This window comes from Lissotriton vulgaris, chromosome 1_1 (genome assembly GCF_964263255.1).
Source record: "Lissotriton vulgaris chromosome 1_1, aLisVul1.2, whole genome shotgun sequence".
NCBI classification, from domain to species: Eukaryota; Metazoa; Chordata; class Amphibia; order Caudata; family Salamandridae; genus Lissotriton; species Lissotriton vulgaris.
In genome coordinates this window covers 1,615,451,481-1,615,476,027 of record NC_141685.1, presented here as the reverse complement: position 1 = coordinate 1,615,476,027, position 24,547 = coordinate 1,615,451,481, and the positions used below count along the sequence as shown (strand labels likewise).

The 24,547-nt window shown below is 49.4% G+C and overlaps 2 protein-coding genes across 3 annotated transcripts in view; one reads left to right on the top strand and one right to left on the bottom strand.

Moving 5' to 3' along the window:
• LOC147750906 (uncharacterized) overlaps positions 1-18,567 on the bottom strand; it is a 77,915-nt gene extending 59,348 nt beyond the window's left edge. Inside the window, exon 1 of one of the 2 annotated variants that reach the window (XM_086918811.1) lies at positions 18,298-18,567. The gene's annotated coding sequence lies outside the window, so the exon portion shown is untranslated. The remainder of the gene's footprint in view (positions 1-18,297) is intronic. The other variant, XM_086918821.1, reaches the window with a different exon arrangement.
• A 43-nt stretch (positions 18,568-18,610) lies between these two features.
• Positions 18,611-24,547, top strand: part of CHKB (choline kinase beta) — a 76,023-nt gene continuing 70,086 nt past the window's right edge. The window contains exon 1 of the mRNA XM_086918798.1: positions 18,611-19,043. Within this exon, the coding sequence (XP_086774924.1) occupies positions 18,793-19,043 (251 nt within the window). The 5' untranslated portion in view covers positions 18,611-18,792. The remainder of the gene's footprint in view (positions 19,044-24,547) is intronic.

The following is a 24,547-nucleotide window of genomic DNA, read 5'->3' as shown; positions in this document are numbered from 1 at the left end:
GAAGTCTGGATTGCCAGCAATGGGAGTGAATGGCGATGGAAAAGTGGTGAGTTCACGAAGCTCACCCACCGCGTCCCACACTCGCAGCGGAACCCGGGTGATAAAAGAGGCGGAGAGATTAGGCGGGCGGTGAGTGCGCCGCAGGAACGGGACTTCCTGGAGGGTACGGCCCGCAACTGCCTGATCTTGAAAGAGCCAATGCTTGTCCGATTCCCACCGGCTCCATTCCACCAAGTACCGAAGTTGCGCCGCCTGGAAGTACTTCCGGAGGTCCGGGACCCCAAGACCCCCCGCCTCCGGGGCAAGCATGGAGAGGACCCGCTTCATCCGCGGCTTACGACCCTGCCACACAAAGCGGGAGATGTCTGCCTGCGTCTGCCGTATCCAACCTACAGGAGGCTGGAGAGGCAGAGCGCGAAAAAGATACAGGATCTGAGGCAGTATCGTCATCTTCACCGCTGCGATACGGTCCAGCCACGAGAGCAGGCCTTTGTTCCATCGGCCGAGTTCGTCCTTGACTTTTTTGCCCAGAGAGGAATAGTTAGCGGCGACCATTGCAGGCAGGGAGGGAGCAAGCAAAATACCCAGGTAAGGCACCGTGGAGGAGGACCACTGCAGAGGAAAAAGACGCTGGAGGTCCCGCCTGGTGTCGACAGAGAGCGACACGTCCAGGGCAGCCGACTTAGTCATATTCATTTTAAAGCCTGCCACGCGGGCAAAGGAGTCCAGCTCCTGGACGCAGGCAGGGAGCGACCGTCTGGGGTCATCCAGGGTCAGCAAGACATCATCCGCATATAAGCTGACAGTATGCGTGTATTGCCCCATCTTCACCCCAATAGCGTCTGGGTTATCGCGAATCCTCTGGGCAAACGGCTCCATATAGAGGGCAAACAGGAGCGGCGAAAGGGGGCAACCCTGTCTCGTGCCGCGTTCAATGGCGAAGCTGCTGGAGCTGTGTCCGTTGACACGCACAGATGCTGACGGTCTCCTATAACAATTGAAGACCATAGTGCGGAACTTCTCGCCGATCCCCAGTTTCCCAAGGACCAGCTCGAGGTACGGCCAATGAACCCTATCAAAGGCCTTCTCCGCGTCGACCGATAGCAGCATCCGCTCCCCCGGGACGCGGGAGGCCTTTTCTAGCACGTGCGACACCCTCTTGGTGTTGTCGACCGTCTGCCTACCGGGTACAAAACCGGCCTGGTCTGCCTCCACCAAACTTGGCAGGTGCAGACCAAGCCTGGCCGCCAAGATCCCCGTGTAAAGCTTGAGGTCCACATTCAAAAGCGAGATGGGCCGGTACGAGCCGCACAGAGTCCGGTCCTTTCCCGGTTTCGGGATAACCGACACAGTCGCCGAGAGAAGGTCCGGCGGGATAGCTCCCGGGTCGGAGAAGGAATTGAATAAGCGAGCCAGGAGAGGCGCGACAGTGGGACAGAAGGTCTTGTAGAACAAGGCCGTATAGCCATCCGGGCCCGGGGCCTTGCCGTGCTTGAGCCGAGCAATAGCGGAGATGACTTCCTCCACGTGAATATCCCTCTCCAGGTGGTCCGCCTGGGCGGAATCCAGGGTCGGGAGGGTCACGGAGTCCAGATAGGCTTCAGCCTCTCCCGGTGGGGAGGGCTCTGCAGCGTACAGCGCCTCGTAAAAGGCACGAAAGGAATCCGCCACCTCCGCGTCACCGGAAACCGGGACCCCATCTACTCCCACTAGCTCTTTTACTACGTTGCGTTGCTGCGCAGCTCTGAGCCTATGGGCCAGAAGCTTACCGCACCTATCTCCGCCGGTGTAATAGGCATGCTTCAAGCGTAACGCCGCATACTCCGCCCGGTCCAGGTCCAACGCAGAGAGGAGTTTCCGCGCCGCCTTCAGCTGCCTCCAAACCCGTGGAGCCCCCGTCCGGCGGTGAACCTGTTCAAGTTCCCTGACCTGCGCCGTTAGTTCCTCCCTCTTGCGTTGGCGCTCCTTATTCTCCGCCGAGGAAATGGAGATAAACTCCCCCCTGATGACTGCTTTCAAAGCCGCCCACTGCGTCGCCAGTAGATATGAGGTCTACAGAACATCCGGGTCCATCACTAATCGCTGTCAATTTCGATGGTGCTGCAGTTATGATGGGATCTAAGGGAGGGGTTGCAGCACTCCTGAAGAAAGACATTCCTTTTCTTCTCCCATTCCACTGTGTAGCTCACAAGCTTCAGCTTGGGATTCTAGATGCTGTAAAATCCCATCCCTCTATTTGTCAGTTTGAGCAAACTTTGAAATGGATTTTCAAATTCTATTGTTATAGTCCTAAGAGGCGAAGAGATGCCAAAGAAATTTCAAGAATAATTGATGAAAACTTTGTTCATTTCACTGATATTAAACAGGTTAGATGGGTATCCAGCAAAACCAGGGCTTTGGCAACCATGCAACAAAACCTGCAGACTGTGGTTCTACACTTGGGACAGGTCGCAGCTGGTAGTGATGATTCTGCTGCTAAGGCAAAAAAGTACCTCTCAGTTGTTACTAGTTTTACATTCATAAAAAACCTTTACAGTCTGAGAGATGTTCTGAAGCCAGTGTTTCAGCTTTCAGAATTCTTTCAGTCTAATGAACTGCTTTTATTGCATGTTCCACCTGCTGTAGAGAAGTGTGCATTGACCCTAGTAGGCCTAAAGAGTGAGCTGGGTGAATATATGCAGCAGTTTAAAAAACTGTACCACCCGGAAGAAAAGAAGTTTGGACACATTTCTACTGATGGCTGGGAAATAAAGTTATCAGGACACTGCCCACCAGCAGCAACAATCCAAAGTGACAGTGAGCTCATTGACAGTATGGTTAAGTACATTGATAAGAGGTTTGAAAATTTTAATTGCATGCCGGTTCAAGGTTTTCAGGCATTCGATTATACACTGTGGCCAGAAAGTAGAGAGGAGCTCTATACATATGGGCTCTCTGATATTGAGGCAATTGTACAACATTTTGAGGTACTTTTCACCACAGACGAGAGGTTGGCAATTGTAGAGGAGTTTTGTGGACTTAAAACCCATATGAAAAGCTTTCAGACCAAAGGTATTCCTGTATTGCCTGCATATTCCACCCTGCTAGCAACAAAACCTTACTCGTTGACTAATATATTGAAGCTTGTGGAGATGATGTTCACATTCAGTGTATCTACAGCAGAAGCTGAACGTGTGTTTTCTGCCATGAATATCATTAAGAACACGGTTAAATCAAGATGTTCTCCAAGACCTAATGCTTCTTAAAGTAGAAGGACCCAACTTTGAGGATTATGACCCCAGCAGAGCTATTGATCTCTGGCTTACAAAAGGAGGCACAAAGCATGTGTGCGGACATAAAAGGCCACATCTATCATAACTGTTGATGTATTGCTAATATTAGAGCATCCTGCCATGCATAATCGTTTATTGTTGTATTTCTATTCAATGTCTATATGTTTGGATAAAAGGGATAATATCGCTTGTCAAGTTTTCCTTTAGCATTATTATTGCACAGCTTTACTGATTTTAATAAAGCAAAAATATATTAATATTTCTCCGTCAGCCGGAGCCCTTATGTTTGATGTGGGGCGGGAGTAGGTGGGACAAGTGGATTTTACAGGACATGTAGATCTCAGTGGCATTTTGTCCCTTGGACAACTAGATTATTTGGAAAATGCCACACCCCTGAGCCCCATGAGCGAATGGTCTGTGGGTTGAGATTCTTTGGGTGTCGTGGGGACACTGCAATGGGGGTGATATCCGCCACAGTTTATACCAACCTGGGGGAGCGAGAAAAGAGCTGTTAACCCATATTTTTAAAATAGCGCTAACTCGACAGAAGGTAATGGACTGCTTTACATGAGAACGCATTTCTTTATGGTAGGCACAGGAGATTAAGGTATTTTCCCAGAATCGCAGAATGTTGAGCCGATGCCTAAACTTGAACCTCGTTACCCAGCGCCAAAGTAGGCGGCTCTGGCCATTACGCCACATCCTCGCAATCTAATCTCGGCATTGTCTCAACAACATTCTATGATTCTGGGCAGTTGTATTTTGGAGCGCTTTACACAGGCACCAGTTACCTTTACAATGGCACATCCTCTCTGGATGTTTATCCGCGTTTATATTATTTTGTAATGAGGCCTCTTAATGAAGAAAGCTGCTGAAAGTCTCCTTACATAAACATTCATTGGGTTCTTACCTGGTGAGCTCCCTACTTTCCTTGTACTTCTCCCAATCGCACCAGATGTACATTTTAAAGCATCCCGATGCTTCATTTAGGCCCAAGGTGCTTCATAAATGTCACCAAGTAGCGAGGAAACAGAGTCCAAGTACGTATTTTTTTTATTACATTTGCTATTACAAAGGGCTTCAATATGAGTGGTAAGGAAGGACACGCTTGAAGAGGGATGTGGTGGTATGGACGTTTTTGTGGTAGGGTGACCAGACGCCACAAATTTCAGACTACTGTCCTGAAGCTTTTCTTCATGGTAAGTACGTCTCGGTTTTTAGAACAAAGCTCAAGTCCTCCCGCAAACAAAAGCACTGTTGAAAGTTGTGTTCATGTTTCCAGAATTTTTAAAGGCACATCTAACGTTGGAAATAATGTATCTGCCTCTTTCAAGCAGCGCAGGAAGAGGCCGGCTGCATGCTCAGTAGAGACTGAGTTGGAGGAGGGCAGGGGGCTCAGGCTGCTGATCCTGCCATGGGCACGCATTTTATGACAAAGGCCCGGAGGCCAACATTATGCCATATCCTTTATTACTACCCAAACACAGCAGCAACATTACATCATAGTATCAGAATATTTGCAAACATTCTAGAACTTAGAACATGTATAAAGCTCAATGACAAGCAGCCATCTTCCTCTTTTGTTGCTGCTCAAACACGAGATAAGTACTCTGTTTACCTACTGTTCAATATATTATTTAAATAACAGAATTATGTTAATACCGGGATAAAATTATAAATATTTGAATTAAAATTTAAATGTGGATATATGGTAACATTTTCAGTGAAGAGGAATTAATTTAGAATGTATTTGAAATAGGTTTCTGTTAGGAAAACGTAGGTATGGTTTAGCGAGTTTATAAATGTTGAGATAGATATTTCAAAAGAATGGATTAGTGCCTTTTTATAATGTTTAAGGTAGTGTATTTTTAGGTTTAAAGTATTTTATTAAAGTACAAAAAGAGCATGGGGAAGGGAATAGGAGGTCTAGCGAATACACAGTATAAGAAGCGGAACGTTGCAGCGGTTCAGAAGAAAAGGAGGGAGGCAGGAAGCCCCAGAGGGTAACAAGGCATAAGTCATAAAGCAAGAAGGTATTGTGAATGACCCCCCAGGAGACCCCCACTCCCCAAGCAAGGCAGAGCTGGAATAACGTCCCGCATTACAGTAAAGAAGAAAGCACACCATCCCCCCAACCCCCCGTCCCCAGAAAAGGAGAAAAAAAAAGAGAAGCGAAGGAGGAAAAAGAAGAAAACAATACCCCAACATCCCCGTCCGAAAATCAGCATTAAAAGTATGTAACCCCACGCCCCATCCCCAGCCCCAGTCCCCCGAACCCGCACATTCACTCCGCTGTAGCCGCCGGCGGTGTCAGCCTAAGGAGTCGCAGGTACCGTAGACATGTAAGTTCGCGAAACTCCGTGGACAGCAGTGCCAAAAAGGGGTGCCAGAGCTCTTCAAACTGGTCAACATTCCCAGCCACCGTGAGCGACATCTTCTCCATGCCCAGTACCTGCCAGAGCCTGTGTATCCAACCGGTGATGGAGGGGGCAGTAGGGGTGCGCCAGAGTACAAGGATGTTTTGGACCGCGGAACCTAGCGCAATCGCAATCTGCCTACCCCTACGGGACTTCAGCGGGTACATCAGGTCATTGGGGAGGCCTAGCAAAACATACGCGGGGAAGCGCGGGAGCTCGATCTCAAAATGCTTATCTACCTCATCCAGGACCTCCTTCCAATAGGTCGACAGCACCGGGCACTCCCAGAGAATATGCGTGAGGGTGCCCTCCTGTCCGCAGCCGCGCCAGCAACCTTTATCACCGATTTTGCGCATCTCGTAAAGCCTCTCCTGGGTGTAATACCAATAGGTGGATACCTTAGTAAAGGTCTCCGTCAGCCCAGTGTGGTACGCAGAGTGCCTCGCCCGATACGCAATCCTGTCCCACTCCTTGTGGCTCAAGGTCCTGCCCAACTCCCTGTGCCAACGCTCCCTCCCCGGGTTATGGTAATGAAACGGCGGGGGTTGGAGAAACTTGTACAAGTCGGTGATAAGCTTGGCATCCGAGGTCCGGGTTACCAGCCATCGCTCATAGGGCGTAATCGAACGGGCAGCGACGTCGCGTACTGAGGGTTGAAGAGCCCAGTGGCGGACTTGCATATAACGCAGTCTGTCCCCCTCCGTCAGGCCAAACTCCTGTCGGAGCTGCTGGAAGGGGAGCACACCGTCCGGCCCGTAAATCTGGAAAAGCGCCCTGCAACCCGCGCTCACCCAGTGGGAAAAAGCTCCCGGTTCCAGGCCCGGAGTGAAGTCTGGATTGCCAGCAATGGGAGTGAATGGCGATGGAAAAGTGGTGAGTTCACGAAGCTCACCCACCGCGTCCCACACTCGCAGCGGAACCCGGGTGATAAAAGAGGCGTAGAGATTAGGCGGGCGGTGAGTGCGCCGCAGGAACGGGACTTCCTGGAGGGTACGGCCCGCAACTGCCTGATCTTGAAAGAGCCAATGCTTGTCCGATTCCCACCGGCTCCATTCCACCAAGTACCGAAGTTGCGCCGCCTGGAAGTACTTCCGGAGGTCCGGGACCCCGAGACCCCCCGCCTCCGGGGCAAGCATGGAGAGGACCCGCTTCATCCGCGGCTTACGACCCTGCCACACAAAGCGGGAGATGTCTGCCTCCGTCTGCCGTATCCAACCTACAGGAGGCTGGAGAGGCAGAGCGCGAAAAAGATACAGGATCTGAGGCAGTATCGTCATCTTCACCGCTGCGATACGGCCCAGCCACGAGAGCAGGCCTTTGTTCCATCGGCCGAGTTCGTCCTTGACTTTTTTGCCCAGAGAGGAATAGTTAGCGGCGACCATTGCAGGCAGGGAGGGAGCAAGCAAAATACCCAGGTAAGGCACCGTGGAGGAGGACCACTGCAGAGGAAAAAGACGCTGGAGGTCCCGCCTGGTGTCGACAGAGAGCGACACGTCCAGGGCAGCCGACTTAGTCATATTCATTTTAAAGCCCGCCACGCGGGCAAAGGAGTCCAGCTCCTAGACGCAGGCAGGGAGCGACCGTCTGGGGTCATCCAGGGTCAGCAAGACATCATCCGCATATAAGCTGACAGTATGCGTGTATTGCCCCATCTTCACCCCAATAGCGTCTGGGTTATCGCAAATCCTCTGGGCAAACGGCTCCATATAGAGGGCAAACAGGAGCGGCGAAAGGGGGCAACCCTGTCTCGTGCCGCGTTCAATGGCGAAGCTGCTGGAGCTGTGTCCGTTGACACGCACAGATGCTGACGGTCTCCTATAACAATTGAAGACCATAGTGCGGAACTTCTCGCCGATCCCCAGTTTCCCAAGGACCAGCTCGAGGTACGGCCAATGAACCCTATCAAAGGCCTTCTCCGCGTCGACCGATAGCAGCATCCGCTCCCCCGGGACGCGGGAGGCCTTTTCTAGCACGTGCGACACCCTCTTGGTGTTGTCGACCGTCTGCCTACCGGGTACAAAACCAGCCTGGTCTGCCTCCACCAAACCTGGCAGGTGCAGACCAAGCCTGGCCGCCAAGATCCCCGTGTAAAGCTTGAGGTCCACATTCAAAAGCGAGATGGGCCGGTACGAGCCGCACAGAGTCCGGTCCTTTCCCGGTTTCGGGATAACCGACACAGTCGCCGAGAGAAGGTCCGGCGGGATAGCTCCCGGGTCGGAGAAGGAATTGAATAAGCGAGCCAGGAGAGGCGCGACAGTGGGACAGAAGGTCTTGTAGAACAAGGCCGTATAGCCATCCGGGCCCGGGGCCTTGCCGTGCTTGAGCCGAGCAATAGCGGAGATGACTTCCTCCACGTGAATATCCCTCTCCAGGTGGTCCGCCTGGGCGGAATCCAGGGTCGGGAGGGTCACGGAGTCCAGATAGGCTTCAGCCTCTCCCGGTGGGGAGGGCTCTGCAGCGTACAGCGCCTCGTAAAAGGCACGAAAGGAATCCGCCACCTCCGCGTCACAGGAAACCGGGACCCCATCTACTCCCACTAGCTCTTTTACTATGTTGCGTTGCTGCGCAGCTCTGAGCCTATGGGCCAGAAGCTTACCGCACCTATCTCCGCCGGTGTAATAGGCATGCTTCAAGCGTAACGCCGCATACTCCGCCCGGTCCAGGTCCAACGCAGAGAGGAGTTTCCGCGCCGCCTTCAGCTGCCTCCAAACCCGTGGAGCCCCCGTCCGGCGGTGAACCTGTTCAAGTTCCCTGACCTGCGCCGTTAGTTCCTCCCTCTTGCGTTGGCGCTCCTTATTCTCCGCCGAGGAAATGGAGATAAACTCCCCCCTGATGACTGCTTTCAAAGCCGCCCACTGCGTCGCCAGGGACGTATCGGAGTTGTCATTGTGGGTCAGGTACTCTCGGATGACCTCCTCTATTCGCTTCACCACCAGTTTCTTATGGAGAAGCGTGTCCCGAAGCCGCCACATCCCTCTGGAGGGGGGGGCCGCCGGCCAAGCAAAAACTCCGGAAACCGGCGCATGATCGGACAAGGACAAGACCCCGATGTCCGCCGCCGTGGCGGCCGAGCGAAGCGGGCCGCTCACCAAGAGATAATCTAACCGCGAATAAGTGCGGTGTGCGTGGGAAAAATAGGAGTAGTCCCTGTCGGTGGGATGCATGGTGCGCCAGAGGTCATGTAGATCCATCTCAGCAATCTGGTCTTGCACCGCCCTAGAAAGCTCCCCCGTCTGTGGAAAGCGCTGGGCAGACCTATCCAGGTTGGAGTCGAAGACCATGTTCAGGTCTCCCCCCAAGATAATATGGCGGTCGGGCGAGGCAGTAACGTCCACTAACACAGAGTCCAGGAAGCGATCCTGGTGGTCATTCGGGCTGTAAACGGAACCAACCATAAAGGCAACACCACCCAGACGCATGCGATACACTAGAAGCCTCCCCTTCTGCTCGGCATGTTTATATAACACTTCACCTCTGAAGGAGCTAGCTAGAAGAATGGCCACCCCCGCAGTCTTAGTCGCAGCCGAGGAAAAGAGTTGCGTGGGAAACTTAGCAGAGCGCAACCTATGGCAGTCTCTAGAGAGTAAATGGGTTTCCTGGAGGAGGCAAATATCCGCCTGCGACCCCTCTAACAGGGAAAGGATCGCCCTACGCTTTACAGGGTTATTCAGACCCTTAACATTAAGGGTCACTACTTTCAGGGGCGGCATCGCTCACGGGGAAGCAAAGTGCTATGCAGCAGGCGAGGGATCAGCGGGAGGGGCACGCGGGGCAGGGGAGCAGGGAAGGCCAGGATCGGCTTCGCAAGTGTTCGGACAGTATCGGACGGGACCCCCCCAGCACCAAACCAGTTCTTAAACCCCCCCAAAACCAACCCCTGGCAACTAGCCAAAACCAAAAACAAGAAAAAACACCCCATTGTCTCAGTCCAGCCCAAGAGGGCGAGTCTGCAGAAAACAGTCAAGTGGACGTCCAGCCACACCCCTCCAACCGCTCCCCCCCAACCCCCAGCCCCAGCCCAGCATCATAGAAGCTAAGAATCTCTCCCCCAGGAGTAAAGTTAGGCCGTCAGGGCCACGCCGTCAGATTCAGGCAAGTTCCTGGCCGCAGTCCTCAGGGCCTCCGCCATATCCGCCCTGACTGTAGGAGAGTCAGGACGACTCACTGTCGCCGACGATTGGCGCCTCCTCGATCTCCGTCGGCCTCGCCGCTCGGGGCGCCTCCATGCGGGCGTAGCTCCCTCTTCCTCCGTAGCTGTGAGTCCCAGCACCCCACAGACATCCTGTAGGGAGCGCAGCTGATGTAGCACCCCATTCCATCGAAAGATAAGGCGGAAGGGGTGACCCCAGGAATAGGCCGTCTCATGCTCCCGTAGAAAGTCCGTGGCGATGCGGAAAGACCTGCGCTTCTGCAGTGTGATGGCAGACAGGTCTTGATAGAGCGCCACGGGTCGTTCTCGGAAGGACAGCGGTTGCTTCCTGCGGGCCTCCGTCATGATGCGCTCCTTCAAGGGGAAATCCAGCAGGAATGCCAGGATATCAGGCGGGGGCGCCGATGACTGGCGCTGGCGGCCCACCCTGTGTGCTCTGTCGATGCGGATCTGGAAGTCCGCTCCTTCTTCCAAGATGTCGCGGAACAGGTCTTGCAGATAGGCCACTAGGTCCGCACCCTCATCCGCGGACGGAACGCCTCGCACCCGGATATTATTCCGCCTGGACCTGTTCTCGAGGTCCTCCGAGTGGGCCTGGAGCTCGACACACTGCTCCCGTAGGCGGAGGACGTCCTGCTGGAGGTGGACTATCTCCTCGTCGCGACGCTGGGCCGCCGTTTCCACAGTGTCGACCCGCTCGCCCAGGCCTTCGACCTCCCTACGCACTTCACGAACCTCTCCGGCCACCTCGGTCTTGAGAGTCTGGAATTCCTCCTTGAGGGAGCTGAATAAGTCCTCCATAAAGGACCTCGTGACTGGTGGTTCGCCTCCGGTGGCGTCCGTTGAGGCCCGGGAGGACCCCGAGGACGGCTGCGTCCTGTCGCGTAGTTGCTGGGACCTGCCGAGCATTTCCGGCAGAGTGCGATCTCCCCGTGCCGCGCCTCGTCTCCCAGTCATCTTGGCCTCCGCGGTGGATGAGGCCTAGAGCCAGCCGCTGTGGATGTGCCCCACTGCTCGAGGGCACCAGATGTGAAGGCCTCACCGGGGACAAGGGTGGTGCGTCACAGGCGACAAAATGGCGGCCCGGGCCAGGGCGAGACGACCATCGAGCCAGTCAGGGTGGTCAGCAATGTTCAAAACGGAGGCTTTCAGCTGTGTGCTCCCAGGGAGGACAGCAAATGTGTAGGCACCAGGAGGAACCAAGGCGCCCGTATGATAAGGGCACGGGCGAGGGCCACCAGTTTCAGCTCCGCAAAGACAAGATGGCGGGAGGGCGGCACCCGGGAGGGCAGCCTAGGCCAGTAAGTCTATGGGCGACCCTCAAACAGCAATGGGTCGGGAAGAAGCGAAACCAGTGCCTCCCATGAACACCGGCCAGCTCGTCCTTACTTCCAAGCTCGGGGTCCGCAAGGCGTCACACACCGACACCCATGGCAGGGGGTTGGATCGCCGTCGCCGGGTTGGGGTCTGTCGTCCAGCGATGGTTCTCGCCACAGGGGCGCCGGCCAGGAAGCTTCCACACTCCGCGGAGTCCGTCTAGTCCGCTCCCCGGGGTCTCCAGCGTTTCAGCACTCGGCCCAGCCGAGGCGCGCGGACAGCGCCGCGATATGCTCCGCCTCCAGGCCCTTCTCCTTGGGGCGACCCAGGCTCTGCTCCCCGGAGCGATCGTTGAGCAAACTTTTCGGGGACTTCCCCCGGGGCAGCAGAAGTCAAAGTGGTATCAAACTGTGCTCCAAGAACTCCGGCACAGTTCTCTCGCCCGCAGTGCAGCCGCGGGGGGAGAGAAGCGCAGGAATCGGGGCTCGAGCTGAGCTGGGCCGGGGGAGCTACGGGAGGAAGCGTCCGCTCACCCCGCCATCTTGGCCACGCCCCCCAAGGTAGTGTATTTTTAAGAGGTTACCGTTGAGGGCAGAACGGAGAACACAGTTGTCTTGGCGCGTGTCACATGTATCGAATTGCCGTCGCATGAGCGCTTCGGGATTCGAAGCTTGAATGCTGAGGTGTTTGGTCATAGATGAGCCGCCGTACGAGCGTAACATGCGGCGGCCATCTTAGCTCTTTGGGAAACGTGCGGTTTCTATGATGAAACGTGAGCGGCCATGTTTTGGGGCAGATTTATCGTCTGACTGAACGGTGTCAGTTTCAGTCAGACGCAGTTCAGGAGTTCAGTTGAGGAGCGTCGGTTTTTGGTGTCAGATAGTTTAAGGAGTTTGTGAGGTGAATTTTTTTGACAATTTGTGTGGAATTAAGGAATTAAGGATAATACTAAGATTGTATATTACAGTTTGAGGATTTTTGGAAGAGAGTTTTTAAGGATGGAGAATGTAGAAGGAGGAATTGAGGAAAGAATGAAGGTGTATATAGAAAAGAAGTTTGGAGAGTTAAGTGCTTCTATAGACAAGAGATTTGAAAGCACTATGGAAAAAAGAGTGAAAGAGAGAGAGAACAGACAGAGCCTTGTTTTAGTGGAACAGGCAAGTGTTCCTAGAGTTGGAGTGGTGGAGGATGTTGCCAGATTGAAAGATCGCCACTTTCCTGATCAAATTCCTCCTACAACCTCAAAAGACTTTCCCAGTCGGAGATGTAGAGTCTGTTGGCGAAGAGGTTTGCGAAAGGAGGTTTGTATGTACTGCCCTGACTGTCCTAACCCTGGGCTGTGTGTACCTGCTTGTTTTAGAATGTACCACACGCAAAATAATTTTTGGGAGCATCCATGAGTGGTAAAGTGAACTGGCTGGTCTCTATTCTCTAAAACTTATTGTTCAGTTTCAAAGTTGGCATTTGTGTAGTGTATTTAGATTTAGTTGTTGTGTTAGTAGATTTGTATCAATTTGTTTTTCATTTGTTTTGAAAAAAAAATTAAAGTATGATGTTGGTTTGCGTGTAGTGTCCATTGTCTGACGGTGTGCATGGTTTGGCGCTTGGCTGGCGGTGTCTGTGGACTGGTGCTTGGCTGGCGGTGTTTGTGGAATGGGGCTTGGCTGGCGGTGTGCGTGGTCTGGTGCTTGGTTGGCGGTGTGCGTGGTCTTGCGCTTGTCTGGCGGTGTCTGTGGACTGGTGCTTGGCTGGTGGTGTGCGTGGTCTGGTGCTTGGTTGGCTGTGAGCGTGGTCTTGCCTGGTGGTGTGTTGGGATTGGTGCTTGGCTGGTGGTGTGCCTGGGCTGGTGCTTGGCTGGCGGTGTGTGTGGAGTGGCGCTTGCCTGGTGGTGTGTGTGGACTGGTGCTTGGCTGGCGGTGTGTGTGGTCTGGTGCTTGGTTTGCGGTGTGTGTGGTCTTGCGCTTGCCTGGTGGTGTGTTTGGATTGGTGCTTGGCTGGTGGTGTGCCTGGGCTGGTGCTTGGCTGGCGGTGTGTGTGGAGTGGCGCTTGCCTGGTGGTGTGTGTGGACTGGTGCTTGGCTGGTGGTTTGTGTGGTCTGGTGTTTGGTTGGCGGGGTGTGTGGTCTTGCGCTTGCCTGGTGGTGTGTTTAGATTGGTGCTTGGCTGGCAGTGTGTGTGGAGTGGTGCTGTCCTGGCGGTGTGTGTGGACTGGTGCTTGGCTGGCGGTGTTCGTGGTCTGGTGATTGGTTGGCGGTGTGCGTGGTCTTGCGCTTGCCTGCTGGTGTGTTTGGATTAGTGCTTGGCTGGTGATGTGCCTGGGCTGGTGCTTGGCTGGCGATGTCTGTGGACTGATGCTTTCCTGGCGGTGTGTGTGTGGACTGGTGCTTGGCTGGCGGTGTGCGTGGTCTGGTGCTTGACTGGCGGTGTGTGTGGTCTGGTGCTTGGCTGGTGGTGTGCGTGGACTGGTGCTCGGCTGGCGGTGTTTGGGAAGTGACTTAATGCTGGTTACTACACACAGTGCTAGCTGAGCGCCACTCCATGCAATCAATGAGTTTGTGTAGTTGCTGTGTCAGGAATGTGGACGTGTGAAAGTGATGGGCCCTTGATTGGCGTTGTCTGCTGGTGGACGTGTAGTAATGTGATGGGTCCGCGGCTGGCGGTGTGAATGTTTTGTATGTGTCACATGTATGCAAGATGTATGAATGGCCTGTAAAGAGGTTGGTGCCTTGTTGTGGCTTTACAGCTCACGAGCTGTGAGTCAATGGTTCAGTTTCTCGTCCTTTCCATTATTAACAGTGTATTTCATTTTTTGTGAAATCACTTGCTAATACAATGTTATATACTGAACCATCACTCACCCTCGTGCCAAATCCAACCAGTATGTGTGTGTGTTTGAGAACTTGATGTCTGTGTAGTTATTTTATTTATTATTATTAAATTTTTTTTTTGAAGCAGGACGCACCTTGTCACTTTTTTTGGGGTGTCTAGTTTTCAAAAATGTATAGGTTTGCTAGGTTTCCCAAAAAAGGCCAGTTTTCACTGCGAATTTGAGGTGCAACCACGTTGCGTTTTGCGTTGTTTCCCGTCGCAGGCACTAGGCAGACCCAGGCAAGTGAGGTAGCATTTTTTTCGGGAGACCTGGGGGAACGCTGGGTGGGTGGAAATTTGTTGATCCACGCAAATTCCAGAACTTTCCACCACAGAAATGTGAGGAAAATGCGTTCCCCCCCCCCAATTTTTGAGGTTTGCAAGGGATTCTGGGTAACAGAACCTGGTGGGAGGCAGTCGAGTCACCCCATCCTGAATTCCCCTGGGTGTCTAGTTTTCAAAAATGTATAGGTTTGCTAGGTTTCCCAAAGTGCCGGCATAGCTAGGGTGCAAAAACTACAGCTAGGCACTTTGCCATAAAATGGTCAAATTTTAACTGCAAAATTGAGGTGTGACCATGTTGCATTTTGCGCAGTTTCCTGTCGCAGGCACAAGGCCGACCCACACAAGTGAGGTACCGTTTTTATCAGAAGACTTAGGGTAAGTCAGATTTGTAAATCAACTGTTATTACCTATTGAGTTTTCATGCATTTCTCCCTTCCCAATGAAAGACATTGTGTAAAAAAAAAATCATTTTGAAAAATGACCAATAATTCTCATGCTAGTAAGAGTATTCCCAATTTTGAAAATGTGCAAATATATACTGTCTCTAAACTCTATAATTTGTACCCAATTCAGAAATACATAGGTGTCTTTCATACCGATTTTTCCATGTATACATTTTCCAAGAATAAGTGCTCTATACCCCGTAAATAATAAAACCACATTGCAAGTTGCTGCTCAGTTTTTGGCTCTGGGTTCGTCGGGTTCTTGGTGAAACTACAAGTCCTATATATCCCCACAACCAGGAAGGTCAAACGGATGTAACAGTATATTGCTTTCAAAGAGCTGTCAAAATTACAAGAAGTTACAGGTGAAAACGTTGAGACAAAATGCTGTTTTTTTCAACTAATTTTCAATTATTCCAATATTTAACTGTTAGTTTCTATAAAGAAACCTTCATGGATTTAGACAAAGGTTGAAAGCTCTAAAAATAGCAAAAATAGGCCATGTCCAAGAAAAATGCCAAAACTGTGTGAAAAATGTTGGTTCTCTGACAAAAGACTGTCATTCCCTAAAAGCTGAGAAAATGGAGATTTCAGCCCCACAAACCCTTTTTTGATAACATTTGCAGGGAAAAAACAGAGGCTTTGTATTTGCAGCCCGTTTTTCCCATTTTTCTGAAAAAAACAAAAATGTTACTGTATTTTGCCTAATTTCTGGGACCCCTCCAAGAGAATCCACAAACCCTGGGCACCTTTAGAATCCACATGATGTTGGAAGAAAAGGACGCAAATTTGGCATGGATACCTTATGTCACAGCTTTCCAAACTGTGTGGCGCAACACATTACTGTGTCGCGCCCTAACCGTAGGTGTGTCGCGTGATGAGATGACTTCTGCCGGGAATCGGGTCAGAGTCGAGCTGCAGGGGCTCTTAGAAGGGGTCAAACAACAACCTGTCTTTAACGACCTGTGAAGTGCTCGGGTGTGGCTGTGAGCGGTCCCGGGCCGACACACATGAGGAAGGGGGAGGGGGGGGGGGAATGAGTGGGGGCGGAAGCCCTCTGATGCCAATGAGGTGGGCATCAAAGGGTTTCAGCCCCCACCCCCATCTCTCGTATAAGGCAACCCTCCGGGCACTCATTTGTCAGTAATTTTAACCTGTCAGCTAAAGGACAAAAGTTAATTCCAGCAATTCAAATTCCCCAGCTAGAGTGGAAGGGAGGGAGTCGCCTGGGCTGTAATACCGAAGGAGAGGCAGACAGATAGAAAAACAAGCTTTCTTGTGCATGCTTCCTGAAAGAAATGTAAATGTGCACAACTTTTAAATGTGCGAATGTAAAGGTTGCTTAGGAGCCGATATAGGCATTAATTGATGGAGTTACTTGAAGCTTTCTGATGGCAAAGATATTTTCTTTATTAGAGGTATTGTAAAAGTGTTCCAAGCCGAGCTGGGGAGTGTGTGCTTTAAATGGACAGTTATAAAAATGTTGTACCAGGTATAATCCCCTTATTATTAAAATCTGTACTTTAGATGCACTGTTTATCTTTAACCTATAAGTATATGCACATTTTGTGACAGCCTATATTATACTATGTGTAACGCGCTTTTAAAGTAATGATTTACACATTCACAGTGCTTTCAGGGACCTCGTAGCTCTAAAAATACACGTCACTTTCCCAGCTGCACCACGATTGAATGCTATGGGCCTGAGATTGTATACATAGACATCTGTAGTGATTGCATTAACAAATAACGGTTTCATAAGATAAAATAGAGCATTTCCCACTGATTAATTTAACTTTCATTAAGTTTCCATTTAAGCTCCGTGTTATTTTATATGTAGTTACTGGATTGTGAAAAATCAACACAATGGTTGAAGAATTTGTTCTTTTTAGCCTCGCCTTTGGATTCCGCCTCTGCGCTCCCTAGCCCTGTCCCTGCTGCAGTATCCATACGATTTGTAAAGCACTTAAATCGCTGCATAGAATAGCTAGCTAATGTCTGAAAAAGCCAGTGATATTAGTATATAGTGTCCTGTTTTCCCTCACCTTCATTATGTACATTTATTTATTTTTAAATACTGTGTTAGATTAACCTGTGATCTGCATTTATTTTACAGTGTACTATTCATCCTACAGAATTGTACAAAAACTGTATTCTGGTTTTAAAGGGGACTGAGAAAAAGAAATGAACAACCTACTCAATGGCTTTAGTGCACTAAGTGTTACTGGAAAGCCTGGGTTCCAATCCCAGATTTCCTGCATGACTAAATTGTGTGAATATAAGTCAAATCAATTTACTTCATGTGTCAAATTCAGTTTAAAATGACCTGTGCAAATAAAACTCACTTGTATGTTTTAATAGCCAGTAATGTTTCACCATTCATAACAAGGATATTGGTGCGTGGGGGGGTGTCTGTGGGGTGGTATGTGTGGGGTGTGTGTGTGCGGGGTGTGAGGGGGTTGTGTGGGGTGTGGGGGGGGTGGGGTTGTGTGTGGGGGTGTGTGTGTGTGTGGGGTTGTGTGTGTGGGGTTGTATGGGCTGTGTGTGGGGTGGGGTATGTTTGTGTGGAGCCTGAACCCACCATAGGTGGTTCGGGCTCACCCGCTGCGCTTCCTCGCGTTACTGTGTCCCTGAAATTTTTTTCACAAAAAGGTGTGTCACCAACATGAAAAGTTAGGAAAGCTGTGCCTTATGTAGTCAAAAAGTTACAGGGGCCTAAGCGCGCACTACCCCAAATCGCCAAAAAAAGACTTAGCACAGGAGGGGAAAAGGCCTAGCAGCGAAGGGGTTAAAGGACAGCCTATAGAATGGTGTTGTCCTAATGACACATATTACTGCTTTGCAAGTTACATAATTGAGAGCAACCCATTAACGAAAGTCTTGTAAAGATAGTGGACGAACGACCGTCAATGTCTCATCACTCCCATGGGAATCTCTCCAGGGAGTACATGCACATATCTTTAATAAGTTTACATGAGCCAGGAAGTATGTCCAAGAGTGTTATGGCTGAAAATATTTAATAGTAACATTGTGGCAAGGCATGAGTCCATTTCAGCTGCAGGATGGACCTGTGCCTTTTATTCATTTTGTTCCAAATATACATCTTTCAAATATTGATACCACGAGTGGCACTTTAATCTCTGTAGAAGTGATGTGTATTTATGAAGTGATCTGCACCTGGGACTTCTCATTTACAACATGTGGCTAAGCGGTGGAGTAGTGAAAATGTGGTAATCGGGTTTCCTCTCTTTGTAACTGCAGTGCCGTTCACTGTTAAAAGTTTTTATTCTCGACGAGAAATTCTCTAGTCAGACAGCCCCAAAACAAGTTTTTCACCACTGGACACTGAATGCAGCACTGAGATTCATCTCGAATACATAAGTTTCCTTGAGTAGATATCAGAAACACCGCGATTAATTCCCCTTCAGAAGACCCTGCACTCAGTCTCTGGTAACAGGAGAGAGTGAGGCATAGTGAACATACACTGAAAATAAACGCACATCACGCTTCCATGAGGCAAAGGCAAGCTGAAGCAACAGAACGTACCGATCACCAAATCGGAATGAGAGGGTGTTTGCTGGGAAACGGCGGGACCGCGGCAGACTGGTAATTCTGGTCCGGGTCTCTCTTCCTCCTCTGGTAGTAGCCGCACACAACGAGGCCAACGCCAGGCCACACGCACACAGGAGTCCACAACTCAAGGGGCGAGTCCAGGTCCCCAAAACATGCAAAAACTAAAGGCTCAAAAGCGTGCTCTGCTTGTCCAGAAGTACCGTAGCTGTTCTCATTGGCCCAGGCCAATGAGAACACTCCTGCAGAGTACCGACAAGCTCTAGGATTGGCTGATGGCTCTCAAGCCAATCCTAGATCCCTTTTCTTGTTCTCCATAGCAACGATTGGAGCAATGGTTAGTGATAGAAAGGCACATGATTGGCTGTCACCCAACAGCATGTAAAATTACGGACAAATGTGGTTCATTAAAGAAACCTTCACGGATAGACGGCCGAAAGTGCGGTGTGCTTTAGGGCGTTTACTCTGAGGATGAATAGTACAGAGCTCCCGGATGGACCTATTCCCCCTACCCAGGCTGCAGGCCCCGGAGGCGGTCATGACGCAGTGTCTTCAGTGGGTCTTTCGGATGTGGATTCTGAGGGTGAACTGTATCCGCACGGACGCCGGGAGGAAGTGAGCAAGGACATGAGGCGCAGAGCCTTCGACTGGTGCCGGGAATACTTGTCTGGAGCCTGGCGACTCCTAGAGAAAGAAGATGACATGTCTGTGAGCATCGTCAGGTAACATGGGTTGGGAAGAGGGCAGGGAGGTTAAGAACGATATATATATATATATATAATAGATCTATCGGTATCCTTGTACTATGCCTATCTGAGTGATGTGGCAATCTGTCAAGCTTCACTTTGTACAGGATACTGTTTACTTATTTAAGTTGCACAAGTATTACGCTGCAAAGGTCTGTAGTTAGATATTGACTTCAGCCTTTGAAAGCTTGCCTTGCCCTCTGTGGTGCTGACGTGGTCTCCAATGGCAAAGTCCAGCAAAGATCATTCTGGTGCCATGGGCTTTATCTTCTTCCCACGAACAGCGCATTCTACATTTACAGCTGCTTTTAAAGAGAATACATTTTTTTCTTCTTCAGAATGCCTACGTATCTGCAGATTTGTTTTTAAGAAATCCAATTTAGGAAACGGACAACATTATAACTACAGCAATTTTAATTGTAGTGTTTTAAAAAAAGTACATTTGAGATTTAGCTATGCAAAATTAATTTAGAAGCAGGGCTATGCGACCAATCTAAAGTCTTAAAGTATCTTGTTAGGTCAAATCACACTTCACTGAGAAAACTCTACTTGTCTCTTTTTAACTATGGCGCAAGAAAAGCTTGATATGTTCAAACAGTGGCAAACAGTATTAAAGTCCAGCAGCAACACCATAAAATTCCCAAATCAACCTAGAATTTTAAAAAAGCGAATAATAAATGGTACACATTAGATTAAAGGAACCATGAATTATTATTTGAGGCCAAGAAAGCATAAAGCACCGGTTAAAAACCATATTCGTGGTTGTCTGGGTCTTCTCTACAATATCAGGTCAACTGTGACAGATCAGGATTCAGGCAAGTCTTTTGAGCCACACCAGTCAGAAGTTCCATCAATGTATTTTTTTTTGGGGAGAATTTATTTAAGATACCTGTTCAAACAAGAGGAACCAGAGTTCCAACCAGAACCTGCCAGCACATCATCACATAGGTACAATAAGCATCATAGTACAATATTTCGGAATGTCACATATAGAGGAGTACATCAGACGAATGGCATGCACAGTCGAGGAAACAAAATGCCCATATACAGAACCACAATCTGTAGTATAATCCATCACAGTATAAAACAGCATGTACAGTGCTGGTGGTCGATCAAACAGCAGAAAACAGCCTAACCCGTTACATCGGAGATAAACATATGTGGGGATTCTACAAGTACAATCCAAATTAACCCAGTAACTAGAGGCTATGTATCACTATGCAGTCACCCTGGGGCTGGGAACAGGGGAGTCAGATCTGTCTTGCACCCAATTTAAGTGTGGTTCCCATATTTCCCGAGGTCAGGGGCATTAGTTCCCAGAATACACCAAGTTGAGTGTGACCATGAGTCACATCCTACAGCCAGTCCCTCAACCCAGGTATCTTTTTCCTCCCCCACCTGATAGCAACCTGCCTTCTTGCATATAGTAAAAGAAGTGCATGCAATTTGCGTTGCTTTGGCGGTGTATCCTTCACATAACCTAAAAGGCCTAATGCCGGGGAGGGAGCATCTGTTCTACCAACAATCTGATTAATCGCGGTAAAGATCTCTTGCCAGAATTCAAGCAGCCATGGGCAGTCCCAAGCAATATGTAAAAAGAAAGCCAAGGCATACCCACATCGCCAACATCTATCATCCTCCCTGAGTTTCATGCGATAGAGGCAAACTGGCATTCTGTAATATCTATGCAGAAATTTAAAATGTGTCAGGCGAAGCCTAAAGTTTGGGGAAAGTTCTGCAGCTGCCTATAGCAGAAGTCCCATTGTTCTTCTGTCAAATGGGGGTCAAGTTCACTGTTCCACTGTAGCAGGGACTCGGGCTGCACCACCGGGGCTGTATTTTGCATACTCGTATAAAGACGCATAACTAATTTGCACGGTGAAGGCAATTTCAGGAGTTGCTCTAGAGCCGGCAATGCCGGCGGAGCCTCGGGAAACCCCGCCCAAAGTGCACGACAAGCCGCCTTCAGTTTGTGATATAAAAACAATTCTGCGAAGGATACAGTGTGATCCTCAGTTCCAACAAGGGGGGCCTAAACTCATCATTTGGATATAGGTCAGCAAACATGTATGTAAGTTCATTTCCGTGACCAGGGTTTTACTAACCCCATCTCCAACGGCACAGATGGCACATACAGTATTGGGACATTAGCTCTCTTCCGAAGCATATTCTACGCCCATCGCAGAGTTCCTGCCGTATCTACATATTCCTTGGGGCGTTGTGACTTCTGATACAATGCCACCCCAAGTGGTACAGGGGCTACTGCATCAATCTCAACCGCCACATGAGGCTGATATGGCGTCTGATGCACCCAGAAGTGGAGGAACTGTGCCTGGGCACACAGAGCATATAATTACATATCCGGAGCGCCCAGACAACCCTGTCTTAGCCGGAGCGTCAGTAGGTCCCAAGAGACCCTGGCTTGCCCTCCAGCCCAAACCAGAGACCCCAGTTGCGATCGTAAGCCTGAGAAAAAATGTTGCGTAAGGGGAATTGGCACGTTAACAAAAAGATATAAAAACGTTGGTAATATAACCCTTTTCGTTAGTGATATCTTTCCAGCGATGGACAGGGGCCATTTGGACCAGAGTGCCACCTTACCCTCCAGCCACATGTACGCCCTACCAAAATTCAAATTCCAAATTTCCTGCAGGCTTCTGCTTATCCACACCCCTAGGTACTTGACGGCCTCAGCCTCCCACCTAAGGGGGAACTCGGATGTCACCATGGGAGTACCGTCTGTCAGTGGGAAAATTACAGATTTCTTCCAATTAATGGAGACACCCGCCAGCCCTCCAAATCTGATAAATTCCCTAAGAACCGGGTCCAGATTTTCTTCTGGTTTCAGAATATACACGGTCACATCATCAGCGAGTAGAGAAATAAGAAGGCTACGTGTACTGAAACCGATGCCCCGTGCTGTGTGGTGTTGTCAGATTCTGGCAGCCATGGGTTCCATGGCAATGGCAAAGAGCAGGGGGTGAGAGCGGGCACCCCTGACGTGTGCCACGCGTGATGTGGAATTGATCGGACAACAAGCCATTCACTCTGATTCGTGCTAACGGCATAGTATACAATAATTTAATACCATTTATAAACAGGGGGCTAAATCCCATTCGCGGTAGGATTGTAAACCAATATGGCCACTTCAGCGTATCAAACGCTTTCGTAGCGTCTAAAAAAAAAATGGCGGCAGCCTGCACGTCTGGGTGGAGGTAGTGCAGTACCGAAAACAATGTACGCAGGTTGTGTGCCGTCGACTGTCCGGGAATAAATCCTGATTGGTCCGGGAGTGCAATCATTTGAAGGAGGGGATGTAGTCTGTTTGCCAATAATTTAGCATATATTTTTACGTCCACATTAATCAGTGACAGTGGCCTGTAGGAGTCCAACTCCGCCTCTGCCTTTTCAGGCTTCAGCAGTGTTATAATTATAGCTTCCCTCATGGAAGCCGACAAAACACCCGCCTCCAATGCCTCCTCATACACTGCAAGTAGCCTTCGGGCCAGATTCTCAACATAGGTCTTAACCCCTTCGACGCTAATGACGAGCTGGGCTCGTCATGGCGTTGCCTCCTCGCATGCTTATGACGAGCCCAGCTCGTCACGTAAAGTGCGTTTCCGCAAAACCCAGCATGCAAGCGGAATTCCGCTAGCGCGCATGGTGTTAAAAAAGGCGGTAGTCAGGCCATCGGGTCCAGGGGCTTTATCGAGCGGCTCCAATAATGTATTTATGCTTTTGAAAGGCAAACTTGTGTTTCAGAAATCTCCCTTGGGGCACAGCAGCAGGCTGTAGCCAGTAAGGACTCCACAACGCTAAATGCCGCAGTTCAAGATATATGTCAACTGATTACCTCTCCCCAGCGTTCCTGTTCACTGCACCAGTCCTGTTGTTGAACGGATGGAGAAGCTTTTTCCACTTCAAAGCTTAATCACCTTCAGAGGTGCAGCACAACAATCTCTTAATTGCTAAAGCTTCTAGGGAGTACAACGTGAGTTTATAAAGTTACTTTTCCAATATAGTTAACGACTATCTACCATCAGCACTGATTTAGACTTTTGATAAATGGTAAAGAACTTTGATGGAACTTTCTAAAATCTGTATCCAAGGCTCTCCAAAGAAAAATGCCACTTTACCTACATACTAAAAACAGCAGGTTGGAACTAGTCACTTTAGGTACATGATTTTATACTGTTTATCTTAATCCTTTTCTATACATTAAGCACCTAGCCTTATGGGCTGCAAGGTACACTTGGGATTAAACGTAGCTAATGTATAGAAGTAAGTTTTCTATATAAAAACCATCTCCTCTGCATTTGTTAAGCTGCTGCCAGCCAGTCAACACTGGTGAACCTGGAGCCGTGTTTTAGTGTTGTGAGTTCATACTACAGCCACGTGTGACAGATAACTTTTCACTCTCTATTGTGCACTTCCTGCACCAACGCAGTGTGGTTTAATAGAAAAAGGGATTCAGCCAATTGAGAGAAACCAATTCACCCTCTTGCTTTAGTTATGATCCATGTACTGGGAGAATTAAGTCTGAGTTCCCAGGTTAAAATGTCAGCCAAAACCTATTTGAAAAAGCAAAGCAACCACTCAAAAATATTCTGTCCCACAGCCCCAGCATTGGAGGTATGGGTGGTAAACGAGAAGTTTGACCTCAAATCTGTATTGTAAGAGTTTGCCACATTCCACATCTGCTTCTGAGCTATTAACATTTAGATTCACCTATTTTCTCTATAGAGAGTTTCTTTTTAATGACCGTGCAGCCAATGTGAACAGTGAAACTAGATTTAGGCCTTCACATCAGTCCTATATTTCCACTGTATGTTGTTTTTGGAAATGTTGAATTTATAATAATTGAAGCACTGATTTACAAAACGTATTAGAAATAATTAATAGAGTTCAACCATCTGCTTTTATCGTCTCTCTCAAATATTCCTGATCTGAGCATACAACCAGTGCATTCTAATGGAAATGCTTGTAAATAATGGTTTATTTCCTGAACAGACAACAAAAAGCGTTTATCTGCTTGGATATTTGTTTATGCTTAATGGATAATTGTAGACCATAGACCAAATCTAGACCTAAAACATACAGTGCACTTATTTGACCCCATGAATGTTGCCGCCAGTACTATGTACATTGTACAGAGAAGGGACCTTAAGGAAAACAAACTTAACAACTGCTTAGCAATCGAGCTACCCTTTATTTCTAACAAAAGGGAACCTTTTGTCACTTGTGCCTTTGTTGCTGATAAAGCTCTCTGCTTGTGGAAGAACACTTCCAGTCCATAAGTCTCCAGGCAGGTAAACCTCTACCATACCTGAATGAGGCTCCTTCCCTTGCTGTCCTCTTTAGGACAATCGCACAAACCTAATTACTTTTCTACACATAAATCTTTTCTTCTGCAACTCGTATTTTGTTTGGAGTTTACACGCCCTCCCCCTATTAAACTGTAATTTAAAGCAAGTGGATTA